The following is a 17,170-nucleotide window of genomic DNA, read 5'->3' as shown; positions in this document are numbered from 1 at the left end:
AGAGAGAGAGAGAGAGAGAGAGAGAGAGACAGACAGAGAGAGACAGAGACAGAAAGACAGACAGAGAGAGAGACAGACAAAACAAACCTAATGGGTTTTAAATAAAAGCCTGCGTTGAGCTGATATTTCCAGAATTCATTATAATGTCACTCAGTAAATTGTGTTTGCAATATACAAATGATACAGAAACACATCAAAACATCCACTATACTATCTGTGGCTAATCTAGATGCTCTATTATACACTATAGGCTGGTTTCCCAGACACAGATTAAGCCTGGTCCTGGACTAAAAATGACTTCAATGGAGAATCTCCATTGAAGTCCAGACCTGGACCAGCCTTCATCTGCTTGGGAAACCGGCCCTATATGCACTGGGTCTGCACCAGTACACCATTTACAAACCGTTCCCTACACAGTACAATCTGTTCCCTACACATTACAAACCGTTCCCTACACATTATAAACCATTCCCTACACATTACAAACTGTTCCCTACACATTACAAACCGTTCCCTACACATTATAAACCATTCCCTACACATTATAAACCGTTCCCTACACATTACAAACTGTTCCCTACACATTACAAACCGTTCCCTACACATTATAAACCATTCCCTACACATTATAAACCGTTCCCTACACATTACAAACTGTTCCCTACACATTACAAACCGTTCCCTACACATTACAAACTGTTCCCTACACATTACAAACTGTTCCCTACACATTACAATCTGTTCCCTACACATTACAAACTGTTCCCTACATATTACAAACCATTCCCTACACATTACAAACTGTTCCCTACACATTACAATCTGTTCCCTACACATTACAAACTGTTCCCTACATATTACAAACCATTCCCTACACATTACAAACTGTTCCCTACACATTACAAACCGTTCCCTACACATTACAAACTGTTCCCTACACATTACAAACTGTTCCCTACACATTACAAACCCTTCCCTACACATTACAAACTGTTCCCTACATATTACAAACCCTTCCCTACACATTACAAACTGTTCCCTACCCATTACAAACCTTCCCTACACATTACAAACTGTTCCCTACACATTACAAACTGTTCCCTACACATTACAAACTGTTCCCTACACATTACAAACTGTTCACAAGACTTTTGAGTGACTTCACAACTCATTTCCATAAGTGATCATATCTGGGTGAATAGATATTCTGGTGAATAACACAACAGTGTCAGTACCTGAGGAAAGCTCACTGGCATACTCAAACAGGAAGTGAAACCTGTTTCCTACTGTGTGTGTGATAGTGTGTGTTTTCCTCTATGAGTAGCTCCATGTTGACAGGGCCCTGACTCTCTCTATTACCTCCCTGTCAGATGTCTCCTCTCTGCCATCAGGAAGGACGAGAGGCCCCTCTCTTCCCAGACACCCACCGGACTTCCTGACTGGCATACTAATCAACCAGAATGGGTACAGAGAGGAGACCTGCACTTTACACACACACAGTGGCAATACGTAGGGCAGGTGGGACGAGGCCCCACCAAAATCCCGGAGATTTTCATGCAATTCTGTTATTTCATGTCACAACAATATACTGCGTCATATCAGTTAGAAAACTATTTTATGGGCCTCCCGACTGGCGAGGCGACGATCTAAGGCACTGCATCGCAGTGCTAGATGCGTCACTACAGACCCGGATTCGATCCCAGACCATATCACAACCGGCTGTGATCGGGAGTCCCATAGGGCGGTGCACAATTGGCCCAGCGTCATCCGGGTTAGGGGAGGGTTTGGCCGGGGGGGCTTTACTTGGCTCATCGCGCTCTAGCGACTTCTTGTGGTGGACCTGGCGCCTGCAGGCTGACCTCGGTCGTCAGGTGAACGGTGTTTCTTTCGACACATTGGTGCGGCTGGCTTCCAGGTTAAGTGGGCGGGTGTTAAGAGGTGTAGTTTGGCGCGTTATGTTTCAGAGGACGCATGACTCGACATTCACCTCCCGAGCCTGTTGGGGAGTTGCAGCGATGAGACAAGATCATAATTGGGGAGAAAAGAGGGGTAAAAATATATATATTTTTTTTTTTAATTGCTTGATCTAATAAAGCATACACTGTTACTTTCCTATTACATTGTCACTTGCCCATTGTATTGTGGTTTTGGTACATTTTTGTTGAGTAACGCAGCTCCAAAATGCAGCTATTTCAGTCTCGCTGAGAGGAGAGAGAGGAGTGAGAAGAGAGAGGGAGAGAGAGAGAAGAGAGAAGAGACAGAGGAGAGAGAGAGGAGAGAGGAGAGAGAGAGGACCTGCACTAAACACACAGCTAAAATAACAGAGAGAGGAGAGAGAGGAGAGAGAGAGAAGAGAGAGGATAGAGGAGAGAGAGAGAGAGAGAGGATAGAGGAGAGAGAAAAAGAGAGAGAAGGACCTGCAAAGACACACAGCCAAAAGAGGAGAGTATACTGTATATATAGAGAGGAGATGTATCAAGCATCTCAGGGTAGGAGTACTTTTTCCCTGTCCATGTAATCGTATTCTTTGTGATCTAAAAGGGAGAACTGATCCCTAATCAGCACTCCTACTGTTAGGTGATTGATCTGGTCTGGGTCCTCTGCTGTGAGGGTTGATGAGGGTAACTGGGAGTGGATACACACACGCACACATGCACATGCACATGCACACACACATCACATCCCAGTAATTAGGGCAGCAGACTCATCAAGTCTGTGTCCCAGTTCCAAATGGCATCCTATTCCCTATGGAGTGCACTACTTTTGACCAGGGCCCATAGGGTAGTGCCAGTAGTGCACTATATAGGGAATAATGTGCCATTTGGGATGCATGCCAAGCCTCATCCATATTCATGAGGTGTGGGGGTAACGCATCACCCACCACGCTTATTTTAATTGCAAATCCAGTTGGACAAAGCAGACTTTAATTTAACTATTCTTCAGTGTGTCGCTACAGACTTATCTGTGACCAGACACAGTTTGCAGTAGGAGGGGAGGGTGGGCGTGTGTGTATGTGTGTGTGAGTGTGTCTGTGTACTAATGTTGGAACGTTACGTTAGCTGAAACTGTACACTGAACAAAGGGACTGTTTGGGTCCTACAGAGATTGTGTAGATTCTCCAGACAGACTCTACGTACAGCATATAGGACAGCAGCCAGCCCTGTTGACTCCAACACCAATCCTATACCAGACAGACAAGAATCTGTCTGTCTGTCTGTCTGTCTGTCTGTCTGTCTGTCTGTCTGTCTGTCTGTCTGTCTGTCTGTCTGTCTGTCTGTCTGTCTGTCTGTCTGTCTGTCTGTCTGTCTGTCTGTCTGTCTGTCTGTCTGTCTGTCTGTCTGTCTGTCTGTCTGTCTGTCTGTCTGTCTGTCTGTCTGTCTGTCTCTCTCAATTCAATGGGGCTTTATTGGCAAGTGAAATAAACAATAAACAAAAGTGAGCAGACACAAAACAATATCAACAAAAAATTATTCGAATTTAACAGTAGATATTGAACTCAAAAAGGTTTAAAAAGATAGACAAGTGTTATATTATCAGCTATGTACGGTGTTTTAGAAATGTGCAACTCTCTCTCTCTCTCTCTCTCTCTTGCTCTCTCTCTCTCTATATAGTTGTCTTACCGTCTTTGCCCTCGTCTTTGTTGTGTTTCTTCAGCCACTCAATGTTCTTCCTGATGGCTTCCAAGTAGATCTCAGACTTGCCTGGGTGATCTAAAAGAGAGAGAGAGAAAGAGAGAGAGAGAGACAGAGAGAGATAGAGAGATAGATAGAACGAGAGGGAGAGACAGAGAGAGAGACAATTAGAGCGAGAGAAAGAGAAAGAGAGAAAGAAAGAGAGACAGAAAGAGAGACAGAAAGAGACAGAGGGAAAGGGACAGGGAGAAAGAGAGAACGAAAGAGAGAGAGCGAGTGAAAGAAAGGGAGAAAGAGAGAAAGAAAGAGAGAGGGAGAAAGATAATTGTCAGTTGTGAGGGAATACACTTCTCTGTCTTCACAGCCTTTCAATCCCAGGCCGAGATTGAAATAGTTTCTACTATTTAGGTGGCTTTCATTTTGGGTCTATATTACAGTCTTATAGCAGGTATTTTGGGTCTATATTAATTACAGTCTCATGTTGCCCTCAAATGCTCCTCGCAAGTGGGAAATACGAGGTTCCAACTGGGTTATGACCACTTGAAGGACCCTCACAAGTTTGGCATTCTGTGTGTATGTGACATTCTTATAGCAGCCATTTTGGTGCTAGATGTTGGTATAGTAATGTACTAACTGAGGTCCGTTCAACAAGGGAAATAGTTTGCGAGCGTTGGATAACGTTAGCTAATAAATGTCCATTTGTTTTGTGTTAGCTGCGACCGTTCGCTAATGTTAACGAACAGTCTGAGAAGATAGTGTGTGGCAAACGTGTCTGTTTCGTGTGTGTTTCGTGTCTAAACTGACGCTAAAAATAATCAAGGGGCTATGTAGACTTTCTACTATATTTAGTAGGAATAGCTAAGTCATTTTAAGTTTGGATTTTGTTGTTTAAAAGACGGTAATCCTTACAAAAAGTAGAAGTTTGATGTTTCATCGTAACATTTTGTAATGTTCATTAAAATTGTTCAACTGAAATTGTTACTCTGGTAACATGTTCGCTGCAAACAGAATCCTTCTTGAACTCGCCTCTGGCCTCAGTGGACGGCGCTTCTTCCTTGGTTGAGTCTTTCAGGTTCTCATACTCCTTCTGCATCTTGGCCGCCTCTGCCTTGGTGTTGTCATCGTCCTCTGGGGTCTTCCCTGCCACACAGACACAACAACAGACAGTTACCACCAACCAAACTCAACCCGACTGAACCCAACCCAACCACACCCATACCCAACCTAACCTAACCCCACCCCACCCAACCCAAACCCAACCCAACCCCACCACACCACACACAACCCAACCCCACCCCACCCAACCTAACCTAACCCCACCCCACCCCACCCAACCCAAACCCAACCCCACCACACCACACCACACCCAACCCAAACCCAACCCAACCCCACCACACCACACACAACCCAACCCCACCCAACCTAACCTAATCCCACCACACCACACCACACCCAACCCAACCTAACCTAACCTAACCTAACCCCACCCAACCCAAACCCAACCCCACCACACCCAACCCAACTTAACCCCACCACACCACACCCAACCTAACCCAACCCCACCACACCCATCACAACCTAACCTAACCTAACCCCACCCAACCCAACCCCACCCCACCCCACCACACCCCACCCCACCCACCCACCCACCCACCCAACCTAACCCCACCCAACCCAAACCCAGCCCCACCACACCCAACCCCACCACACCCAACAACACCCAACCCAACCCAACCCAACCCAACCACACCCAACCCCACAACACCCAACCCAACCCCACCACACCACACCCAACCCAACCTAACCCCACCCCACCCAACCTAACCCAACCCCACCACACCTAACCCAACCCAAACTAACCCCACCCAAACCCAACCCCACCCCACCACACCCAACCCAACCTAACCTAACCCCACCCCCGAACCCAACCCAACCCCACCACACCTAACCCCACCACACCACGCCACACCCAACCCAACCCCACCCCACCCCACCCCACCCCACCCAACCCCACCACACCCAACCCAACCCAACCCAACCACACCCAACCCCACCCCACCCCACCCCACCCAACCCCACCACACCCAACCCAACCTTAAAGGGGAAGTTCAGTATTACACGACCTGTCTCAGTAAAGTACCTTAAGTACAGCGACTGTAGATTTACCTGACACTAGTCACAGAGCCACCGCAAGGTCAATCAGGTGGAATGATATGAAAAGGACAGGTCACTCCATAGTGACTGGGTGATATTTACCTGTAGGAGGGATGATGCCAGGGATCCCCACTGACTGGGTGATATTTACCTGTAGGAGGGATGATGCCAGTGATCCTCAATGTTTTCCCCAGCTTATTCTTGGTCTGCAGAGCGATCATAGCATCCAGGTTCTCTACAGGAGGATAGACATATAGAGGTTAGACAGGTCTCCACAACACCACTCATTCAGTATACAATCGATATTCTCTATGTCACGTCCTGACCATAGTAAGAGGTTATTTTCTATGGTAGAGTAGGTCAGGGCGTGACAGGGGGTGTTTTATGTTATTCTATGTTTTGTATTTCTATGTTTAAGTTCTAGTTTTTCTATTTCTATGTTGTTGTTTTTTTGGGTTGATCTCCAATTGGAGGCAGCTGGTCCTTGTTGTCTCTAATTGGAGATCATATTTAAGTAGGGGTTTTTCTTCCTGGGTTTTGTGGGTTATTATATTTTGAGTAGTGTTTGTTTCTCTCTGTGTCACGGTTTGTTGTTTTGTCATTTCAGTTATTTATGTATTGCAAAGTTTCACGGATTTAATAAAATGTGGAACTACAACCACGCTGCACTTTGGTCTGCTCCTTTCGACAGCCGTGACAGAATAACCTACCACAAAAGGACCAAGCAGCGTGGAAAGGAATGGACCTGGGAGGAAGTTCTGGACGGCAAGGGATCCTGGACATGAGAGGAGATCCAAGCTGGATGGGATCACCTCCCATGGGAACAGGTGGAGGCAGCGAGAGCAGAGCGGCGACGAGAGGAGGAACTAGCCCGGCAACAAGGCAAGCACAAGAGGCAGCCCCCAATTTTTTTTTGGGGGGGGGGCACACGGGGAGATTGGCAGAGTCAGGTTGGAGACCTGAGCCAACTCCCCGTGCTTACTGTGGGGGGCGAGTGATCGAGCAAGCACCATGTTATGCTGAGATACGCACTGTGTCGCCAGTGCGCAGCTACAGCCCGGTGCACTCGGTGCAAGCTCCTCACAGGTGCCGTGCTAAAGTTGGCATTCAGCCAGGAAGGAGTGTGCCTGCTCAGCGTTCCTGGTCTCCGGTGCGTCTTTTCGGCCCAGGTTATCCTGCGCCAGCTCTACGCACGGTACCCCCAGTTCGCCAACACAAACCTGTGCGACCTGTCACCACGCCTCGCGCTTGTCGGGCTACGGAGGTTATCCAGCCAGGACGGGTTGTGCCAGACATAAGCTCTAGACCTCCAGTGCGCCTCCATGGCCCAGTATACCCTGTGCCTGCTCCACGCACCCGGCCTCCAGCGACGTTCCCTAGTCCAGAACTCTCAGCGACGTTCTCTAGTCCGGTGAGACCTATTCCAGCTCCACGAAAGAAGCCTCCAGTGATGATCTATGGTCTGAAGCCTGTAGGGATGATCCATGGCACGAAGCCTCTAGAGATAATCCATGGCCCGGAGCCTCCAGTGATAATCCATGGCCCGGAGCCTCCAGTGATGATCCATGGTACAAAGCCTCCAGTGATGATCCATGGCGCAGAACCTGTAGTGATGATCCATGGCACGGAGCCTGCAGCGACGGTCCCCAGTCCAGAACCTCCTGAGATGCTCCCCAGTCCGGAGCCTCCAGCACCGCTCCCCAGTCCGGAGCCTCCAGCGACGCTCCCCAGTCCGGGGCCTCCAGCGACGCTCCCAAGTCCGGGGCCTCCAGCGACGCTCCCAAGTCCGGAGCCTCCAGCGACGCTCCCCAGTCTGGAGCCTCCAGCAGTGGCCTGCAGCCCGGAGTCTTCAGCGGCGGCCTGCAGCCCGGAGTCTTCAGCGGCGGCCTGCCGCCCGGAGTCTTCAGCGGCGGCCTGCAGCCCGGAGTCTTCAGCGGCGACCTGCAGCCCGGAGTCTTCAGCGGCGACCTGCAGCCCGGAGTCTTCAGCGGCGACCTGTAGCCCAGAATCTTCAGCGGCGGCCTGCAGCCCAGAACCTCCAGCAATGATCTACAGTCCGGTTCTTTCGACGACGATCCACGGTCCGGTGGTAATAAAGCAGAATGATCAGCGGGTGGAGCGGGGATTACGCCCCGGAGTCTCCTCCTCTGCTGGAGGTTATGTGGACTGCATTTGAGCCGCCATAAACAGGAGTTGCCCACCCTACCCTCCCTTTTGTTTTTGTTTGGTTTTTGTTTAGGAGCATTCGGAGTCTGCACCTTTGGGGGGGGGGTACTGTCACGTCCTGACCATAGTAAGAGGTTATTTTCTATGGTAGAGTAGGTCAGGGGGTGTTTTGTGTTTTTCTATGTTTTGTATTTCTATGTTTAAGTTCTAGTTTTTCTATTTCTATGTGTTTTTTTTGGGGGGGGGGGGTTGATCTCCAATTGGAGGCAGCTGGTCCTCGTTGTCTCTAATTGGAGATCATATTTAAGTAGGGGTTTTTCTTCCTGGGTTTTGTGGGTTATATTTTGATTAGTGTTTGTTTCTTCGTCACGGTTTGTTGTTTTGTCATTTCAGTTATTTATGTATTGCAAAGTTTCACAGATTTAATAAAATGTGGAACTACAACCACGCTGCACTTTGGTCTGCTCCTTTCGACAGCCGTAACACTCTATTTATACTTTCCACTTTTTCCTTCCTTCGATCTCTCTCCTGCGCTACCTCTCCTCTTTTTCCACAGCACTACCCATTATTTACTATATTGTCTATTTCTGTTCCTCTCTTTCTTTCCTATCTCTTCTACACTCCCATTTCTCTACCGTTCCCTCTCTCTTTCCTTTTTTTCATTCAAGAACACCACTCATTATACTATGAGGGTCCTGATTCCAGAACACCAGTCATTATACTATGAGGGTTCTGATTACAGAACACCACTCATTATACTATGAGGGTCCTGATTACAGAACACCACTCATTATACTATGAGGGTCCTGATTCCAGAACACCACTCATTATACTATGAGGGTCCTGATTCAAAAACACCACTCATTGTACTATGAGGATTCTGATTACAGAACACCACTTATTATACTATGAGGGTCCTGATTCCAGAACACCACTCATTATACTATGAGGGTCCTGATTCCAGAACACCACTCATTATACTATAATGTATAATATGTATGAACCTAGTTCCGGAACTCCAATTTGAGCAGCAGCAGCTGAAAAATGAGCTCCTACAAATATTGAAATTTACATGGTTTTTAGAGTGAAGTACATCGGAAAAAAGCAAAAGAAAACTGCAAGACTGAATAGGAGAAAAAACAAGCAACAAACAAAGAAGATAGGCTTTTGAAAAATAACTATTTTTCATAAAATTGTAGTTATCTTAGCAAGCTGAATTGTTTACCAGTTGCTAAGCAGTTGCTAGGGACTCTTTTGGAAGAAGCTAGCTAGCTAACGAAGAACAACAAAGAATATCTAGTTAACAGAAGAAAAGAAAGAGAAAATCAGGACAGAAGAAAAAGGATATCAAAGTGAAACAGTTCTCTAAAGACACACTTGACAATAATACAAGAAACAACACTTCTGTAGCTTGTCAACTATGTGTCTGTCTATCCCTGTTCCCTCCTCTCTGCACAGGCCATACAAACGCTTCACACCGCCTGGCCGCTGCCACTCTAACCTGGTGGTCCCAGCGCGCACGACCCACGTGGAGTTCCAGGTCTCCGGCAGCCTCTGGAACTGCCGGTCTGCAGCCAACAAGGCTGAGTTCATCTCAGCCTATGCTACCCCCCAGTCCCTAGACTTCCTGGCGCTGACGGAAACATGGATTACCACAGATAACACTGCTACTCCTACTGCTCTCTCTTCGTCTGCCCACGTGTTCTCGCATACCCCTAGAGCATCGAGCCAGCGGGGTGGTGGCACTGGAATCCTCATCTCTCCCAAGTGGACATTCTCTCTTTCTCCCCTGACCCATCTGTCTATCTCCTCATTTGAATTCCATGCTGTCACAGTTACCAGCCCTTTCAAGCTTAACATCCTTATCATTTATCGCCCTCCAGGTTCCCTTGGAGAGTTCATCAATGAGCTTGACGCCTTGATAAGTTCCTTTCCTGAGGATGGCTCACCTCTCACAGTTATGGGTGACTTTAACCTCCCCACGTCTACCTTTGACTCATTCCTCTCTGCCTCCTTCTTTCCACTCCTCTCCTCTTTTGACCTCACCCTCTCACCTTCCCCCCCTACTCACAAGGCAGGCAATACGCTTGACCTCATCTTTACTAGATGCTGTTCTTCCACTAATCTCATTGCAACTCCCCTCCAAATCTCCGACCACTACCTTGTATCCTTTTCCCTCTTGCTCTCATCCAACACTTCTCACTCTGCCCCTACTCGGATGGTATTGCGCCGTCCCAACCTTCGCTCTCTCTCTCCCGCTACTCTCTCCTCTTCCATCCTATCATCTCTTCCCTCTGCTCAAACCTTCTCCAACCTATCTCCTGATTCTGCCTCCTCAACCCTCCTCTCCTCCCTTTATGCATCCTTTAATTTTCTCTGTCCCCTATCCTTCCAGGCCGGCTCGGTCCTCCCCTCCTGCTCCGTGGCTCGACGACTCACTACGAGCTCACAGAACAAGGCTCCGGGCAGCCGAGCGGAAATGGAGGAAAACTCGCCTCCCTGCGGACCTGGCATCCTTTCACTCACTCCTCTCTACATTCTCCTCTTCTGTCTCTGCTGCTAAAGCCACTTTCTACCACTCTAAATTCCAAGCATCTGCCTCTAACCCTAGGAAGCTCTTTGCTACCTTCTCCTCCCTCCTGAATCCTCCTCCCCCTCCCCCCCCTCCTCCCTCTCTGCGGATGACTTCGTCAACCATTTTGAAAAGAAGGTTGACGATATCCGATCCTCGTTTGCTAAGTCAAACGACACCGCTGGTCCTGCTCACACTGCCCTACCCTGTGCTTTGACCTCTTTCTCCCCTCTCTCTCCAGATGAAATCTCGCGTCTTGTGACGGCCGGCCGCCCAACAACCTGCCCACTTGACCCTATCCCCTCCTCTCTTCTCCAGACCATTTCCGGAGACCTTCTCCCCTTCCTCACCTCACTCATCAACTCATCCTTGACCGCTGGCTACGTCCCTTCCGTCTTCAAGAGAGCGAGAGTTGCACCCCTTCTGAAAAAAACCTACACTCGATCCCTCCGATGTCAACAACTACAGACCAGTATCCCTTCTTTCTTTTCTCTCCAAAACTCTTGAACGTGCCGTCCTTGGCCAGCTCTCCTGCTATCTCTCTCAGAATGACCTTCTTGATCCTAATCAGTCAGGTTTCAAGACTGGGCATTCAACTGAGACTGCTCTTCTCTGTGTCACGGAGGCTCTCCGCACTGCTAAAGCTAACTCTCTCTCCTCTGCTCTCATCCTTCTAGACCTATCTGCTGCCTTTGATACTGTGAACCATCAGATCCTCCTTATCCGGAGACAGGCGTCGAGGTGTCCCCCAGGGCTCTGTTCTAGGCCCTCTCCTATTCTCGCTATACACCAAGTCACTTGGCTCTGTCATATCCTCACATGGTCTCTCCTATCATTGCTATGCAGACGACACACAATTAATCTTCTCCTTTCCCCCTTCTGATGACCAGGCGGAGAATCGCATCTCTGCATGTCTGTCAGACATATCAGTGTGGATGACGGATCACCAGCTCAAGCTGAACCTCGGCAAGACGGAGCTGCTCTTCCTCCCGGGGAAGGACTGCCCGTTCCATGATCTCGCCATCACGGTTGACAACTCCCTTGTGTCCTCCTCCCAGAGTGCTAAGAACCTTGGCGTGATCCTGGACAACACCCTGTCGTTCTCCACTAACATCAAGGCGGTGACCCGATCCTGTAGGTTCATGCTCTACAACATTCGCAGAGTACGACCCTGCCTCACACAGGAAGCGGCGCAGGTCCTAATCCAGGCACTTGTCATCTCCCGTCTGGATTACTGCAACTCGCTGTTGGCTGGGCTCCCTGCCTGTGCCATTAAACCCCTACAACTCATCCAGAACGCCGCAGCCCGTCTGGTGTTCAACCTTCCCAAGTTCTCTCACGTCACCCCGCTCCTCCGCTCTCTCCACTGGCTTCCAGTTGAAGCTCGCATCCGCTACAAGACCATGGTGATTGCCTACGGAGCTGTGAAGGGAACGGCACCTCCATACCTTCAGGCTCTGATCAGGCCCTACACCCAAACAAGGGCACTGCGTTCATCCACCACTGGCCTGCTGGCCCCCCTACCTCTGAGGAAGCACAGTTCCCGCTCAGCCCAGTCAAAACTGTTCGCTGCTCTGGCACCCCAATGGTGGAACAAGCTCCCTCACGACGCCAGGACAGTGGAGTCAATCACCACCTTCCGGAGACACCTGAAACCCCACCTCTTTAAGGAATACCTAGGATAGGATAAAGTAATCCTTCTAACCCCCCCCCTTAAAATATTTAGATGCACTATTGTAAAGTGGTTGTTCCACTGGATATCATAAGGTGAATGCACCATTTTGTAAGTCGCTCTGGATAAGAGCGTCTGCTAAATGACTTAAATGTAATGTAAATGTACTATGCGGGTCCTGATTCCAGAACACCACTCATTATACTATGAGGATTCTGATTACAGAACACCACTCATTATACTATGAGGATTCTGATTACAGAACACCACTCATTATACTATGAGGGTCCTGATTCCAGAACACCACTCATTATACTATGAGGGTCCTGATTACAGAACACCACTCATTATACTATGAGGGTTCTGATTCCAGAACACCACTCATTATACTATGAGGGTCCTGATTACAGAACACCACTCATTATACTATGAGGGTTCTGATTCCAGAACACCACTCATTATACTATGAGGGTTCTGATTCATGTTTTGAACAGACACTGCATGTCTAGTAGCCAGCTGAACTGTCTAGTTAATACTGAAGACAGCTGTGCTGTTCTGTGAAATGGCCAGTTCAGAGACCTTTCTCATTGTCTCTTTCACTTCCATCCTCTCTCTCCCTCTCTACTGTAGAGATAACTCTGTGTCACAGCCCCTGTGTCCTGCTGTTTGTGACCTTTACCCCTCCCTCTATCTCTATCTTTCTCTCTCTCACTTTCTCTCTATCCTTTATCTCCCTAAGGCAGATCAGTTGTGTGTAATAGAGGTGACTCATCCCTATCCACAATCATGGGTCACTGCGGACACAATGGCCCGTTGTCTGGCAACCCGTAATTCCATCCCCACGTCTCCACGGAACCTAAACATAATGTCGTCGGGGTTGCCAAGGAAACCCCTGTCTATTATGTAATGTATTCAATTTATTCGTTATTATCGTTGTGTGTTATCTTTGTCCAGCTGTCTAAACGACACTAGTCACTGAGCCATCATGAAGTCAATCAAGTGGAAGGATATGAAAAGGACATGTCACTCCATAGCAACACACGTAGATACATCACAACATGACGCACCAGGGTAAAGTAGAGCCATTGTAACGGCTGTCGTAGGAGAGAGAGGACCAAGGCGCAGCGGGTTTCGTGCTCATCATTATTATTTATAAAAATGTGAACACGGAAAAACAATAAACAAAGAAACGACAGGAACAGTTTTACAGGCTATAATAACAAGCAGTGCAAAATCAACTACCCACAAATCCACAGGTGAAAACACGCAACTAATATATGACTCCCAATCAGGAACAACGACGTACAGCTGTTCCTGATCGGGAGCCACACAGACCACATAGAAATAAACAAACTAGAAAACCCACCTAGAATACAAAACCCAGAACATACACGAAAACCCCGTAATACATAAATAAAACACCCCTCTACAATACACATAACCCCCGAACCACATAAAACAAATACCCTCTGCCACGTCCTGACCAACCTACAAATACAAATAACCCCTATACTGGTCAGGACGTGACAGCCATATATAGCTGGAGATCTCAATACATAACTCTGGTGATTTTCTATCTAACATTAGTGGTATAATGAATGTAAAGGGGTCTCCATAAATGTTGTGATGACAGTAAATGAGGTGGTATCTGAGTATTGGTGATGTTGGTGCTGTGTGAGGTTCTCAGCAGGAAGTCAATAGCTGATCAGAGGTTATTACCGGAAGTATTGATTGGTTGTGTTAAATCTTGTATGTATGGAACTGGTTGGCCGGGATCTGTTATTGTGGTGGGGCATGCACACACACACACGCAGACATGCACTAACCCACACACACACGCACACGCGCACACACACACACACACACACACACACACACACACACACACACACACACACACACACACACACACACACACACACACACACACACACACACACACACACACACACACACACGCAAAAAGACACAAACAGAATATCTAAAAAGGTTCTACTACCTAGCATTACATAACACTGACAGAAAACTTAAATACCTGTCTGTCTGTCTGTCTGTCTGTCTGTCTGTCTGTCTGTCTGTCTGTCTGTCTGTCTGTCTGTCTGTCTGTCTGTCTGTCTGTCTGTAACTCACACTTAGCCGAAATGTCATAGAAAGGAAAGAAAAAGATGGAAACCCCCAGAACATCACAATGTGTGTGTGTGTGTGTGTGTGTGTGTGTGTGTGTGTGTGTGTGTGTGTGTGTGTGTGTGTGTGTGTGTGTGTGTGTGTGTGTGTGTGTGTGTGTGTGTGTGTGTGACCCTCATAAAGATGTAAAAGTGAGGGTCATCCCTGTGACATTATCTGTCTGAACAGAAGCACTATGCTCCACTGAACAAACAGATAACACCAACCCCCTCTACCACCTCCACCAGTCACATCCTGGATATAAACTGTAATATAGATAATAAAACAGATAACACCCACCCCAATCTCTGATATATAGATGATTAAAACCTGTTTGGGAAAGGGGGCAGTATTTCCACCTCCGGATGAAAAGTGTGCCCAAAGTAAACTGCCTGCTACTCAGGCCCAGAAGCTAGAATATGCATATAATAGGTAGATTTGGATAGAAAACACTCTACAGTTTCTAAAACTGTTAAAATAATGTATGTCAGTATAAGAGAACTGATATGGCAGGCTGAGGAAAATCCATCCAGGAAGTGCCATTATTTTGAAATGGGTGTTTTTCCATTGAAAGCCTATCCACCATATAAAGGGTTATGACCCAGATTGCATTCCCTATGGCTTCCACTAGATGTGAACAGTCTTTAGACATTGTTTCAGGCTTTTATTCTGAAAAATTAGGGAGAATGACCACTTTCAATGAGTGGACTGTGGAAAGTCCCATACCTGTTTTGTGTGCGTGACCTAGAGAGCGCCTTTCTTGTTTTTCTTTTATATTGACAAATTGTCCGGTTGAAATATAATTGATTATGTAGACAAAAAACAACCAGAGGATTGATTATAAACATCGTTTGACATGTTTCTACGAACTTTACTGGTACTATTTGGATTTTTCGTCTGCCTGTTGTGACCGCATTTGAGCCAATGGATTACTGAACAAAACGCGCCAACAAAACTGAGGTTTTTGGACATAAAGAGGGACTTTATCGAACAAAACAAACATTTATTGTGTAACATGGAGTCTTGTGAGTGCAGCCATATGAAGATCATCAAAGGTAAGTGATTAATTTTATTGCTATTTCTGACTTTCATGACTAATCTACTTGGCTGGAAAATGTTTGTATGGTTTTGTGTGCTGGGTGCTGTCCTCAGATAATCGCATGGTTTGCTTTCGCCGTAAAGCCTTTTTGAAATCTGACACAGCGGCTGGATTGACAAGAAGTTAAGCTTTATTTTGATGTATTACACTTGTGATTTTATGAAAGTTAAATATTTATAATAATTACATTTGAATTTGGCGCAATGCAATTTCACCAGATGTTGTCGAGGTGTCCCACTAGCGGCATGCCTTTCCTAAACAGGTTTTTAACTGATATGTGTTTTACCAAGGTAGTATATACATGTTATTATATAGATAATAAACTGTGTCTTACCAAGGTTGTATATACATGTTATTATATAGATAATAAACTGTTTCTTACCAAGGTAGTATATACATGTTATTATATAGATAATAAACTGTGTCTTACCAAGATAGGAGACTCCCTCTTCAGGTGTGATGGTTCCATATTTCACCATCATCTTGACAAAGTCAATCAGAGTCTTCATGATAGTGATCAGAGTCTCTTTCTCCTGGGCATCTTGCTCTGGAAACATCACACACACACACACACACACACACACACACACACACACACACACACAGGTGTGTATTTGTTTGTGTGTGCATGTGTGTGTGTGTGTGTGTGTGTGTGTGTGTGTGTGTGTGTGTGTGTGTGTGTGTGTGTGTGTGTGTGTGTGTGTGTGTGTGTGTGTGTGTGTGGGCTGCTGTGTGTGTGTGTGTGTGTGTGTGTGTGTGTGTGTGTGTGTGTGTGTGTGTGTGTGTGTGTGTGTGTGTGTGTGTGTGTGTGTGTGTGTGTGTGTATGTGCGTCTGTGTGTGTGTGTGTGTGTGTGTGTGTGTGTGTGTGTGTGTGTGTGTGTGTGTGTCTGTGTGTCTGTGTGTGTGTGTGTGTGTGTGTGTGTGTGTGTGTGTGTGTGTGTGTGTGTGTGTGTGTGTGTGTGTGTGTGTGTGTGTGTGTGTGTGTGTGTGTGTGTGTGTATTCCCACCTGAGTCTAGACTCTTTAGCAGACGGTAGAAGTTGGGGAAGTACTGAAGGTCCTGAAGACCATCCTCTGGGCTCAACTCATTTCCCTCATCTCTCTCTCCCTCACTCCTCTCCTCCTCCTCCCCTTCTCCCTCACTCTCTCTATCCCAGGTGTTATCCACTGTGTCATCCCCCTCTCCTCTGTCCACATCGTCGTCAATGGCCGCCTGATCTTCATCATCATCTTCTTCATCGTACCGACGGTTGGGGGACCCAGTAACATCCTGGGAGGAGAGAGGAAGAGATGAGACAGCATCATCATCACCATCATCACCATCATCACCATTGTCATCATCACCATCACTATCGTCATCATCATCACCATCATCATCATCATCATCATCACCCTAAAAAAAATAGTATCGTCACCATCGTCATCATCATCATCACAGCAGTGTCTGATGCAGAGATTTTCACGCTAAGAATCCAAAAATGCTCAGATTGTACCATGCTAGCGTCGGGATTCTCATCATCCTGGTCACCCCGGGTTATGGGATAGTCCACTCCCAGGTCCTCGATCTCATTGTTCTTTGCGTTCTTAGTGATGAGGTCCTGAAGAGCCTCGGCTACCTCGTACTCCAGACTGTCTGCCTGGCTGTCTGTTATCTAGTGGAGGGACGGAAGGTGAGAGGGAGGGAGGGATCGAGAGAGAGCGAGGGAAAGAGA

General features: G+C 47.1%; 1 protein-coding gene across 3 annotated transcripts in view; it reads right to left on the bottom strand.

Moving 5' to 3' along the window:
* Positions 1–17,170, bottom strand: part of LOC106562528 (secretogranin-3) — a 32,982-nt gene that overhangs the window by 3,975 nt on the left and 11,837 nt on the right. For all 3 annotated transcript variants that reach the window (XM_014127459.2, XM_014127461.2, XM_014127460.2), the window contains 6 exons: positions 16,952–17,110; positions 16,467–16,728; positions 15,889–16,005; positions 5,938–6,021; positions 4,659–4,772; positions 3,621–3,710 (listed from right to left, as the gene is read on the bottom strand). In XM_014127459.2, coding sequence (XP_013982934.2) covers positions 3,621–3,710; positions 4,659–4,772; positions 5,938–6,021; positions 15,889–16,005; positions 16,467–16,728; positions 16,952–17,110 — 826 coding nt within the window. The remainder of the gene's footprint in view (positions 1–3,620; positions 3,711–4,658; positions 4,773–5,937; positions 6,022–15,888; positions 16,006–16,466; positions 16,729–16,951; positions 17,111–17,170) is intronic.

Source organism: Salmo salar, chromosome ssa11, assembly GCF_905237065.1.
Source record: "Salmo salar chromosome ssa11, Ssal_v3.1, whole genome shotgun sequence".
Lineage (NCBI taxonomy): Eukaryota > Metazoa > Chordata > Actinopteri > Salmoniformes > Salmonidae > Salmo > Salmo salar.
Note: the sequence above shows the minus strand (reverse complement) of the source record. Positions and strands in the feature narration are given on the sequence as shown.